This window comes from Vicugna pacos, chromosome 7 (genome assembly GCF_048564905.1).
Source record: "Vicugna pacos chromosome 7, VicPac4, whole genome shotgun sequence".
Taxonomy (NCBI): Eukaryota; Metazoa; Chordata; class Mammalia; order Artiodactyla; family Camelidae; genus Vicugna; species Vicugna pacos.
In genome coordinates this window covers 13733792-13747456 of record NC_132993.1, presented here as the reverse complement: position 1 = coordinate 13747456, position 13665 = coordinate 13733792, and the positions used below count along the sequence as shown (strand labels likewise).

Genomic DNA, 13665 nt, shown 5'->3' with positions numbered 1-13665 from the left:
ATTTCTAAATTTCATAATAGGAGATAGCAAATTTGTCATCACTTCCTGAAGAAAATCTCCTATATCTGTGAAGCCCACAGAGCAATGTTCTTTCTCAATATTCCTATCAGGACTACTAAACCTGACCATCAGGGTAGGCTGCATTGATCTTCAGGAGTCACCTCACAATAAGCCACGTTGTCATGACAATTAATTTAAGCTGAAGGCAACTGAGAATCAACAGATTCAGGAAGAGTTTTCTGCCTTCCTCTTATCTGCCTAAAAGTGGGGCATGAATTTTCCCTTGAGGAAGGTGGCCCCCCACCATCATCAAAGAGAGCAGCACAATCACTGAAGACAGGGAGTTAACACCAGGATGAGTTTGCATAAATAGACCTCACAAAAATAGCCGTTATCTTCCATTAGTTCCTTCATATATTTCCTAGTCATTTTCCGTAACTTAGCATCCCTTGAAGCCCAAGCCCCCTTTCTTTTGTTAAAAGGGTATGCAAGCCTTTGAGTCTAACCACTTTTTTGAGTTTTACTTCTTTCCAGTAACTCCTATGCATGTAACTATTAATAAAAATTGTGTAACTTTTCTCCTGTTAATCTTTTTCTTATTTTAATTTGCATGACCTGAAAGATGGAGGGTCAGACAAGAGAGCTGAGGAAAGATTTTTCCTCTTCAGTAGCTCCTTGTGTTTTTTCAATTAAAAAAATATTTAGTTGTATTTGCATAAAAATGCTTATGAACTAAAATTTTATCAATACTGCTTTTAGTGACTTTTTTTGGTCCAGTATTTGTAAAATTCATTTGGTTTTTATGTGTGCCCTTTCTCCCTCAACTAGATTCCAAGGTGGAGGGAAAGACTATATTGTAATATAATACGGGTATTCTACTTCCCTTAAAATAGTTCCGTTATGTAATGTAGGAAATCAATAAGCAGTTTTTGGACATTTCCATTATACAACTTTTTTTTTTAGTAATAAAGCATGCATTGTAAGTTGCTTTCTATAATTGTCTTCAACAACTGTTTGGTTCTTAGATACTAATCCAGATATTTATAGTTCATTTTATTCTGTGCCATATCACCATGTTTATAAATTATCCTTTGGTTTTTGTAGCTTATTTTAAAATTATCTTTAAATTTTTTATCTTTTATAATCATCCTTTTTTTTTAATGGCATACTTAAATTGCAAAATGTGTTTTCATCTATAAGTCATTCTTGTATCTTATCTTTCCACATCTCACTTACCCAAGCTTGGATTTGAGTAAATTCTTCTGATTTCTTTCTTTAGCAGAACTTTACAGCTATTAGAATCAAAAGCAAACTTTCTCTTTTAAATTAAACGTTGAGCTTATGGAATGTATTTAATAGTAATCAAATGTCTTTAAGCAAACATTCCTCCTAATTAAAGTATGCTGTTCTAAATCTTAACTGTCCTTGGGCAAACCCTCCACATATGAAAAAGATTACCTTTCATCCTGTCTTCACACTGATCATTTGGTGAGATGAAGGGTATATGTGAGGTAATCCTACACTCTCTTTTACTAGGCTGTATAGGAAGGCTGACTCTTACAAATTTCATGTAAACTATCAGGCCCAGACACGATGGAATGTTTTTGATCCCCACCCCCTTCTCACTTCCCTCCTTGCTTTCCCCTGTCACTCCACCCCACCGATCTCTATCCATGCCTTCTCTCAAACTATCACCAGATCTGGAGTCTATCCCAGAAGTTCCCTGTATAAAAGTTTTAAATGATTTATCATTGCCTGGATACAGCCTAGTACAAAAACTAAAAGAAGACATGTGGTGAAGAAGAGGATACTGACGCGTGGCCGGCTGGTCAAGATGACATTCGCCTTGCTGAAGTCATCACTTTCGTGCAGGGTCTTCATTTTAATTAATTTTGTCAATTTGCCAAGAGCCCAGGCTCACTAAAGTAACAGAAGACTGATATGTAAATGACAATACCAACATATTTAACTACAGTTAATACAGTGAAAAATTTAACTGGGAAGACAACTGGCTACTCTGACCAACTCAATATTGAATTCTTAGACAGAAATGCATGAGAAACCGTATTGTAATCGAAATTATGGTACTTAGATTCAAGGCAAGAAGTGGTCTGTTTTCAGTACCTGTTGGCGTTAGCCTTGACATTTCAGCAACAGATTCCTACTGCCCATTGAAGCCTTAATGACAGCAGGACAGAATATTGCCTACCAGATCACTAAACGGCCACTCTTCAGACAGACCCATCCCTGCTTTAAATATGCAATTATTACTGATTAGAGGCAGGTTCTTAATTTTCTTGCTGCTGGACCAGGAAACTTCTTATCTGCAAGACATCTCTGGTACCTGTCTCATATCGTACATCTGACCTTATTTCGTAACTGTACTCTCCATATCTCAGATTGATTTGCTTTTGTTCAGGCCTACAGTGATAGGATAACAAAAAGATTGTGTATAACCAGGACCAGCTACGTAGGATGTGGGGCCCCCTGCAAATATAGCGACCCCTGTTTGAAAATTATTAGGAGTATCAAGACAGTGACAGCAAAGCATCAGACTTGAGTGACTGCTCAGGTCACACACTAATGAAGTCAGACTATGTATAGCAACCCTCTAGTGCCAGAGTCAGCAAACTACCACCCACAGTCCAAATTCAGCTGCTCCCTATTTCTGTAAGTGGAGTTATATGGGAGCCAAGCTGCGCCCATCAGTATTGTCTACGCCCACGTTTGCTCTATGATAACAGAGTACTGTACTTGCTGCAGAGATGGTCTGGTCCACAAAGACTAAAGGTTTGCTGACTCCTGCTCTAATGTCTGATCTGGAGGCCCTTGCCCTATACTTGCTATTCCAAGGGGGCACTCAGCTTTCTCAACTTGATTCACTCTACTCCTAAGACACCATGTGGGGCCCATGGGAAGCCTACAGCTATAAGTCAGAAGAATTTGGAGATTAATGACCCACTCAGAGTTCACAGACTGAAGTGCCAAGAATTTCTCTGGCAATGCAGGACAGCAACACGTGTGAATTCTCCATGGGGAAGCCCACAACGCTATCTGAACCTCTTCTACCGAGACTCCTTGGGAACCTGGGATTTCTGACCACGGCTACCACGAAACCACTGCCAACTTCCAGTCAGAGAACTGGCACTTGCCTGGAGTCTGGGGTGTCCATTTCGTGAGGAAATGGACTCAAGAACTGCTCCTCTTTTACTGGCTTGAAATGAAAACTCTGAAATCCCGTGGTTCCATGTCCCATCCTTCACCTTGATTTCCCCTGGATCAGGTGCCCATATAATCTTAATATCTGGACCTTAGCAAGAACTTCAGAGAGTCTGAGATTTTACCCTACGTGCTAGTTATCTAGTTAGCCTTCCACAGTTTCATGGATGCTGCAGAAGACACAAGACTCCTGTGTAAGAAATGGAGGGCAGTTTATTACTCACAGCAAGAGAAGTAGCCAGAGTAAGGGCATATTTTATACCATTTCCCTAAGCCCCAGTTCTCACAGGGTGACATGAGGGCCAGTTTATACCTGTGCATACAGTGGGTTCCTTTATAGGAAAGGCACCTTGGGCTTAGGAGACCTTTGTTTTCATAATGCGCTATAATACTAGCAGCACACCCTTGGCTCTAGAAGGAAACATTATTTTTACTACACTGGACAACAAGCAAACTTGTCCTTTGCTCTGAGGGGAGATAGTATCTCTATCTTCCAAGGCAGTTTGTTATACAAACATCCTCGAAAACACAGTTCAGATCAAAGGTCATTTTTGCCCTGGTGGCAAGATGCACAGAAATGCAAGAAACTCTTGGAGAATTGTCTCTCCCAACAGCCGCATTTGGACTTGGTCTTTTACAGTGACTCCTCCTTCCCACCCCATAGCTGTAGATGAGTTCCCCTTTTCCTGTGAACAAGGTGGGGTTTTTGCTAATGACTTCTCCCAGGTTTGATACCGTCTCTTCTAGTTCGCAGCTTAATCACTGGCACTTCAGAGAAATATACACCCTATTGCCCCAACACTAACACAGAGGTAAAGGCTCTCTCCTGTTTTGTGATTTCTAAAGTAGAATTTTATCAATTGATGTTGTCTGTATATAGCTATACAACTTAGGTATCACAGTATGTTTAAAGCACTTGGCCACTCCCCACCCTCCTTCCATTCTGTTCTCAATTTCCTGAGTTTGTGTGTGTGTGTGTTTAATGATACAAAAGATTATGCTATTAAAGTGCCAGCCGTTCCTACCTAAAGTCAGGATGGTGGTTGGAATTGTGCTTAGACTGTTCTGTGTTAGGAGTCTACAGTGCAAATGAGAGGCCAAACAAGAGTGGATAAAAGGGAACAAGAAGAGGAATCAGGAACTGACTCCAAACGAAAACACCATCCGGAGGAAACAGGATAAGCCTGTCCAGACTCTGGAAACTATAGTGAGGAAGGAAAAGCAATTACCAGAACAGATGGGTGGAATCGGAGCAACGAACAGAGGTGGAACCATGTTTATCTGAGAAAGTGTGTCCGGAGATCTGGGGGGCTGAGTAGAATTGGTGCTTATTCCTCATAGTGCCTGGATCTAAGATGATGTTATATGTAAATACTTAACAGGCATGCATGGGCTTCTGTAAACAATCAAGATGTTTCTTAAACCTGTGATTCCCTGTCACTTGTGACTTCCTGTGTTCTTTTAAATAGATGTATGTTTTATTTTAATGGATAGTAACTCGATTTTTTTCGTTTCCCACTTGCCAAAATATTTTAAATATCTGAGTTCCTAGAGAATTGTACAAGTGTATGCAGATGATTGAAAAGGATATTAAAACAGGTCTGTCTTAGAAAATAGGTGACAGATGGTTGTGGAACATTAAAAAAAGAGAACCGTTAAGCCTACAATGCAGTATCTTATTGTCTGCCGTATTTTTTTAAAAGCTTGCCGAGTGAGGCATATGTTATTGTTTTACCTCTTTTGATACAAGTAAATTCCTTCAAACACAGACAATTAAAAAATAATCTACTCTTGAGTAAATTGCATGTACGTGAGTAAAAATGCAATCTCTTTTAGATGAGTTTTGTGTTTCCCAGCTGTCCATGAGATTATTATGTATATTAAATTATATACTCTCTACTCTGCATTCCATGAGAGCTACAAATGAAAAATTTAGCCATTTTAAAATTACTTATTGAAGTAAAGCCCTCACTAATTATTCATCAGCTATAAAAATTTTATAACTGTTCAATATTTTGAGGCATTTGGGTGCATAAACGGACTCTAATTTTAGTAGTTATTCATCTAGTTGCTGTAACAAAGATAGAGCAATATTTTTTAACTGACTAGAATCATCGAAATTTAGAGTTGGAAAATATTTAATTTTCTCAAGGTAAACAAGAAAGCTGAGATTCAGTGATTGCTCAAGAATCATATTCCCAAAAGAAGTGCATTGAAACCACTTTTTCAGATACTTAAGGGTACATGTTCTTTCTATAAGATGTAGACTTTTCTATTTGTGATTACTATAGGGAGTTTATTCCAAATTTATTCAGTTAAGTAGTGCCTGGACAGATTTTTGCTATCACTTGTTACCTAATCAGTGGGCATTTCTTTTTTAATCCTCTTTTTTTTTTCAATTTGGTATTATCTTTAATTAAAGTAAAAGACTTAATTCCAATCCTGTCACCTAGGGATCATTTTATCCACTGCTCTGTTTGGCCACCAGTCTCTTGTCTCTCTCCTCAGCAATGGTAAGGCAGATACCCTTTCCACAGGGAAGAGAGATCCATGGTTTGTTGCCTTTGCCAATAATGAAAATATTGGAGAGCCAGGTGGCAAAGCTGTTGCCATTGGCATCTTTCATGTGAACTACATCAAAAGAACCAAGATGTCTCTCTCTGTTGGTGTTTACACCAATTCTCCTCAGGTTAGCACCTCCAGTCACCATACATAGGTTACCAGTGTCGAATTTGATGAAATCAATAATCTTATCAGTCTCCAAATCAATCTGAATGGTGTCATTCACCTTGATGAGGGGATCAGGGTAGCGGATGGTGCATGCATCATGGGTCACCAGATGAGGGATTTCTTTTATGCCCACAAAGATCTTTCTCACTTTGCACAACTTGTACTTGGCTTCCTCAGGTGTAATACGATGGACAGCAAAGCGACCTTTGGTGTCATAGATCAGGCAGAAATTCTCTTCAGTCTTGTCAATGCTGATGACACCCATAAAACCAGCAGGGTAGGTTATATCAGTGCAAACCTTGCCGTCAATCTTAATGAAATGCTGCATGCAAATCTTTTTTACTTCATCACCTGTTAAGGCATACTTAAGTCTGTTCCTTAGGAAAATGATGAGGGGGAGATATTCCCTCAGCTTGTGGAGACCAGTAGATGGACGAGGAGCAAACACACCAGTTAGTTTATCCAGCATCCAATGATTTGGAGCTGCTACATGCTTCAGATGCTTCTTGGGACCATGAGCCATGGCTGTGCTAGGCACGAAAAGAGCTTTAATCTTCTTTTTTAATTCAATCTTTGTATGCCTTACAAAATGATCAGCACAATAAGTCTAGTTAACATCTGTCACTATAGATAGTTAGTTTTTTTCTTGTGATGAGAACTTTGGGATCTACTCTCTTAGCATCTTCCAGATATGCAATACTGTATTAATTATATTCACCTTGTAGTACGTTACATCCCCATGACTTATTTATTTTATAACTGGAAGTTTGTGCCTTTTGATCCTCTCACACATTTTGCCAACCCTTCCACCCCCCTACCTCTGGCAACCACCAATCTGTTCTCTTTATCTGTAACCTTGGTTTTGTCTTTTCGTTTTTTGCTTGCTTATTTTTTTACATTCCACATATAAGTGAGATTATATGGTATTTGTATTTCTCTTAGGATATTGGCCTATTTCATTTAGGATAATGGCCACGAGTATCATCCATATTTTCACAAATGGTAAGATTTCCTTCTTCTTAATGGCTGAATAATATTCCATTATATATAGAGTATTCTAGGATTTTATTCTATATTACTGTTCTAGGTAAATACTTTAAATCCCTCAGTCATTCTTATAATAATAAAAGCTTAGACTTTTCTTTGGGAGCAAGTCTATTTTTCAAGTCAAAATACAGAAAGCTGAAGCTCTAAACAGAACATAAGTTTAAAGTTAAATTTTATCATGTTAGGGCCAACAAACCTGATGGTTTCTCAGTCTTTAGAGAGGTTTGGTGGAAAAAGCTCCACAGTGAATTAATTTTATTACTTAGGATTATAATATCTCTACTCAGGGTGTTTCTGGAATGTTCACGAGCATGAAATACTTAGAAATGTCCATCTGGCTACATTTTATCATATTTTTCTCTTTTCACTATTCGTATTAAACTAAGTGCTCTGGATACTTTATAATCTCTTTCGGAATTACAAATCCTCCTGTGAAAACTTTTGAAGTAGAACTTCTCCTTTATATAGAAGGAACTCATGGTGGAAAGTCTCTGTTCTTTATTGTTGGCAGCTACCAGGCTTTTTGTCACCTTCCACATGTGAGCTTTTCCCTAAAAATTCTGCTATACATGCCTTCAGATACTGCCCTGTGCTCATATTGCCATTGTAATGTGCAATTGTATTTGTCTTCCATCAGCATTTTTTTTGAGGAACCTCTATACTGTTTCCCACAGTGGCTGTGAAGCTGAGGGTAGCCATTAGTTACAGCCGCTAAACTATAACTTGCTTAGGAAACAATGAACTGTAACCTGCCTTCACTGATCAAGTTTGCTTTAATTATTTTTACAAAAACTTGCATGTCCTCCAAGCATCAGGTACCCTAAACAATAAGAAATTTGCCCAAGTCATTTTTCAGGAACTGAGATTCAGCCGTGTCTAGTTCAGGCTTGAGCCAGTTAAGACTGGTTGAGACCACTGACCTTCCAGCTGGTCATGAATGAGTGTCTGATTGGTGACCTTTTGGTGCCAGAGGGCCAAAAACTCCACCCTCAGAACATGCTAACATCCATGTTCATCCCATGAAGGAGCTCGTAGTTTAGGTGCAACTGTTGCCTCTGCGCAAACCAACAATCACCTCATCTTTTTCTTATCTTCAGTCACCTTTCCCCCATGCTCCCCAGCCTCAGCTTTATCCCGTAAATACCCCCAGCCCCAGGCCTTGGGGGAGGCAGATTTGAGATTTGTTGTTCTGTCTTCTGGTTTGACTGACTTGTGAATAAATCTTTCCTCTGCTGCAAAACTCGGCAATCCCTGCGTTTGGCTTGCTGTGTGTCAAGTAAATGAATCTGGTCCGGTAACAGTTGTACCAATTTATATTCCTATCAGCAATGTACAAGGGCTCCTTTTCCTCCACATCCTCCACAACATTTATCTTTTGTCTTTTTGATAAAAGCTATCCCAACAGGTATGAGGTGACACCTCGTTGTGGTTTTGATTTGCATTTCCCTGATGATTAGTGATGTTGAGCACCTTTCATATGTGTGTTGGCTATTTGTATGTCTTCTCTGAAGAAACATCTATTCAGTTACTTTGTCCGTTTTAAAATCAGGTTATTTAGGTTTTTTGCCATTGAATTTTAGGAGTTCTTTATAATATTTTGGATATTAATCCTTGGTCAGATGTACAGTTTGCAAATGTTTTGACCCTTTCTGTAGGTTGCCTTTTCATTGTGTTGATTATTTCCTTTGCTGTGCAGAATTTTTTTAGTTTGATACAGTCCCACTTAATCTGATTTTACTTGTGCTTTTGGTGTCATATCCAGAAATCATTGTAAGAGCCAATGTCAAGAAGTGTTTTCCTTATGTTTTCTTGTAGGAGTTCTATGGTTCCAGGTTTAATGTTTAATTTTAAGTCTTTAATCCATTTTGAGTCAGTTTTTCTGCAGATGATGTAAGATAAGAGTCCAATTGTCTTCTAACAGCATTTAATCTATGGTCTTTAGACTAAAAACTCCTGTTACAATGGCCCTAAAGTAAGCTGTGGGATTTTATAATTATATTTTATGTTATTTTTAAACTATCTTTTCCTCCAAATCCACTTACTATCAATAAGACTTCTTTATATTGGTTGAAGTTTTGTGTTGATCAGTTCATATTAAATGTTTACACATTTTCCCTCCTGTTCTCTTTCCAAATATTTCTTTATTATCATAGTCTTCTAAACTCCAAGATTAGATTCTTTTTTTCTTTTTAAATCGTGCAGTTTTCTTTTTAAAAGCCAAACCTAAATTCATAGAGTCTTTGATAAAACTTTGAGTTAATCTTGGTCAGTTGCTCAAAAAATCATGGTGAAATACATATAACATAACCATTTTATCTATTTTTAAGTATACAGTTCAGTGACAATAAAGATATTCACAGTGATGTACAATCATCACTGATTAACTTAAAAATAATAGTGATACCAGTTACTGAACTCCTCCCATGTGTATTTATTTCATTCATTTTTCAAAGCCTGAGGTCACAATTGGTCCTCTGCCCCAGGTCATGTGACTGGGAAGAGGCAGAACTGGGTTCCAACCCACATCTTTCTGACTGACTCAAAATCCTGTGTTCTTTTTAAAAAATTTATATAAGTTTAAAACTTATATTAAGATAATGTGTGCACATAGTTGAAAAATAAAATAGAAAACAAAATAATAAAAATAATGGAGGAAAATTAAACAATAATTTGTTGATGGCCTTAATGTAAGGAAGATCTTCTGAAGATATCAAAAGAAAAGGACAAAAAGGTAATATAGTGATAAGTTTGACTAAATTAAAATTTTAACATTTGTTTGATAAAAAAATGCCACAAACAAATATAAAGAAATGGATAGACTGATAAAAAAATATTTGCACTGTATATAGCAGGCGTAAGTTTATAAGTATGAATATATTTTTGTGTATAAACATATCTCTCTATCTTTCTGCCTATCTATCTATCTATACCTCCTTTACATCAATAAGAAAAAGACAAAACTCAACAGAAAAGTAGGCAAATGATATGAGCAAGCAATTCATTGGAGATGAAATACAAATAGTCAATAAACTTACGAGAAGATGCTAAACGTCGCTGGTAATCAGGGAAATGAACGTTGAAACAAAGATAAGATACAACTTTTCAGCAAACAATTGATAAAAATTAAGAAGTTTACTGCATCAGGTCTGGTGAGGTTATAGGAAAACAGGTGTTGTCTTACATTCCTGGTGAAAGTATAATTGGTAAAACAACTTCGAGGGTAATTTGGAAATTCATATTCCTCATGACCCAGCAGTTTGGCTTCCATGTATCTATGCTAGAGAAGCACTAACACATATATGCAAATTCACAAAAAGGGATTTATTGCATTATTTTTACAATGAAACATTGAAAAACTAATGTATCCACTGGAAGTAGAATGGCTAAAGAAACTGTAGTGATGTTGTACAATACTATGCAGCATTTTAAAACGTGGTATCTTTACGTATACTAGGTGATGTGCATTTCAGTTTATCCAGGAAAGCCCAGGTTTATACTTGTTCCTCTATTCACACTCAAAAGTGCCACATTGGATGGCTCTCCAATCTATTCTGAGGTGGGAGGAGAAAAAAGCAGGAAAACCCAAAGATGCAGAGATAAAGCACCACAAACTGGTGCTTGAAATAACAGGAATTTATTGTCTCCCAGTTTTGGAGGCTAGGAGTTCAATATCAAAGTGTCACAGGGACCACGCTTCTTCTGAGAGCTGTAGGGGAAGCCTTCCTTTTCCCAGTGGAATACTCTTCTTAGCTTTTGGTGGCCCCAGATGTTCTTTGGCTTAATGGCAATGTAACTCCAATCCTCTGTCTTCACATGGCGTTCTCCCTGAATCTTCACATGGTCTTCCCTCTGTATGGTTTACCTCTACGTCCAAATTTCCCTTTTTATAAGGACACCAGACATTGGATTAGGATGCACCTTAAGGACTGTGATTAGCTGTAAAGATTCTATTCCCAAATAAGGTCACATTATTTGGGAATGTAGGTACTGGGACTTCAACACATCTTTTTTTGGGGGGGGGGGGGTAGGGAGGGGATGCAATTCAGCCCATAGAAAATAGTAGACCATATATAGAAGCACACAAGGAAACACTATCATACATTTTCAATAGTTTATATGTATATATCTAAACACAGATGAAAATATTTAAGGATATACACACTGAACTGATAAAATAGTTTCTGCTGCTTGTGGTGGAAACCCATAACAGATTTTAGCCTTCAGCCTTCTCTGCAATGTTCCATTTTTATAAGAAAATACATTACTGGAGAAATTTTTAAAAATCAAATAGTACAGAAGAGTTTTAATGAAAAGCAATGGAACCCTGCCCTACCTTTCTCTACCTCTTAGTCCCATTTCCAGAGGAAATCATTTTTAGCTCTTTCTCCTAGTGGTGACCTTCATTAATTTAAATAACACACTTAAGGAAATATAATAATATCCACCTTATAGGATTATTGAGGGGCATAAATGAATAACTACATATCAATAACTTAGCACTGTATTTCGCACATTAATACCTTTTTTAAAGTTGAGGTATAATTGACATACAAAATTGTGTTAGTTTCACAAGTACAACATAAAGTGATTCCATATTTGTATATATTGTGAAATGTTCACCACGATAAGTCTAGTTAACATCTACCACCATACATAGTTACAGAAATTTTTTCTTGTAGTGAGAACTTTAAAGATCTACTCTCTAAACAACTTTCAAATATGCCAGACTGCATTATTGACTATAGTCACCATGCTGTACATTACATCCCCATGACTTTATCTGTTTTATAACTGGAAGTTTGTACCTTTTGACTCCCTTCACCCATTTTGCCCACTTGCACCCCATTAACACTTAAATAGATTGGCTTTTCAGTATTTTCATTGTACCATTTTTTGTCACTGATCAATTTTAGACATTATTTATTGACTTCAGCGGTGATAAATGAGGATTTAGAGCTTTTATATCACCCTCCCCTCTCTCGTCCTCTCGATTGCTTAATCTTTGCAATCACTGATTAACTCAGTTTGAAGTTCTTCCAAGTTGTTCTAATTCTCCCATTGCTTCTGCTTCAGGCTCACCAGAATCTAACAGACTCTAGTCAGAACTGTTGCAATAAAATTGCCTTGGTGGTGGAGAAGTGGTTTTTCATTTCTTGCCAAGGCTCTCCCTTTCTTGACCTTTTCTCTTATAAACTGAACTAGCGCATTGCTGTGCTTCCATTCTTACACGTTTCCCTCCAGCTTGCAGAGATCCAGTTCCAGGATGCGGCCCTGACCGTCACTGTCAACAGTATTTGTGGATAGGTTGAAAGCTCTGTTAGTGTTGTCTTTATAGCAGAGGTATGTTTTATTTTAGTCTTCCAAAGTTAAAAAGAGCTCCCTGGGAAAGCCTACTCACAGCCCACGAGCCATTTTATTCTCCTGTTGGCTACTTAGTGAATTTGATGTCGCCAAATTGAATGGTGTGTTAGCTTCCCTTTGGGTTATGATTTTACTTATGACTGTAAAACTGTGAGCAAAGAAGAACAAAGGGCATTGCTCACTACCCAGGTAAACAAGGATTCACCCACTGCTGACCGAGAGTGCCCTCTGGGCTCCAGGCAGGAAATTAAGGTGACAACAGGATGGAGTACTCTTGCTCCAGACATTCTTGCACCCAGGAAACGAAGATGAGACGGGGTGCTCTGTGCTTTGGACACATAGGCCCCTTAGATGGTTAGATGTACATCTCAGGAAGAACTTGAATGATTCTAGCTTCTTTCACCAAGATGTATACCTGACTACATATTCCCTCATCAAAACTCACATATAAACTGGTTTCTCCCCACACCTCTTTGGAACAGCTTCCTCAGAGCTACTAGGTCATAGTCCTCAGTAAGGTCCCTGAATATAACTTAAACTCACGACTCCTATGACATGTGGTTTCCTTCAAGTCAACAAGAATTTAGTTACAATTACCATCATCCTGACCCACAGGGCTACCCTGCTTCCACATTAACTCCCTGCAGCAAGAATGAACAAAAGCCTTTTTTGGTTTCCTTCAGATAGAGTTGAAACAGACTGAAAATTTTTAGATGACTTTGGAAATGGAAATAAGCATGGAGTATGAGGAATATCAGCAGTCTGGCTGACAAAGAAGAGATGTCATATTTTGCAAGCCAGAGGTTTATATTCCTTTCACATCCAGTCTGAGAGGTTTACTGTATTTCCCCCTAAACGAATAGCATTAAGTGGCCTTAAAAATAGCCTCTCATACCTGAAGGGATCTTCTTACAGTAAAGATCTAGTAGTGTGATATTATGATGCAGCGGTCATATATCAGAATGGTCCACAAAGAAAGAGGAAGAGTATTCCTTCACTGTGTACATCTCAAGTCAAGTGAATAGCATCAAGGTAAAAAAATAGCATGTCAAATACCCAACAGCACAGAGAGCTTGGTTTCTGACATCTCCCTCCACCTTGCAAGGAAGTGCGGGTAGTGCAGAAGCAGTTGGTGCGGAAGAAATAGCACTCAACTAAGCTTTCCGTGACCTGGATTCTACTAATCATTCCTCCAATTATTCAAGTAGAGCTCTCTGACCTTGGGAAAGTCAACTTTTCCGACTCTCAATTTCCTTATCTAAAAAATAGGCATAGTAATATTTACACTACCTATCTCTCAGGGTTGTT

At 38.0% G+C, this 13665-nt stretch overlaps 1 protein-coding gene across 1 annotated transcript; it reads right to left on the bottom strand.

Annotated features, from left to right (window-relative positions):
* Positions 1–5623: 5623 nt before the first annotated feature.
* On the bottom strand, positions 5624–6489 carry LOC102545653 (small ribosomal subunit protein eS4, X isoform-like). The gene has a single exon (XM_006210018.4). The coding sequence runs from the start codon at positions 6470–6472 to the stop codon at positions 5681–5683; it is 792 nt and encodes a 263-aa protein (XP_006210080.3). The 5' UTR covers positions 6473–6489; the 3' UTR covers positions 5624–5680.
* Between the last annotated feature and the right edge of the window lie 7176 nt (positions 6490–13665).

What these genes read in the sequence shown, in the direction of transcription:
- LOC102545653 (XM_006210018.4), bottom strand. Translation starts at nt 6,472, where the DNA reads ATGGCTCATGGTCCCAAGAAGCATCTGAAGCATGTAGCAGCTCCAAAT.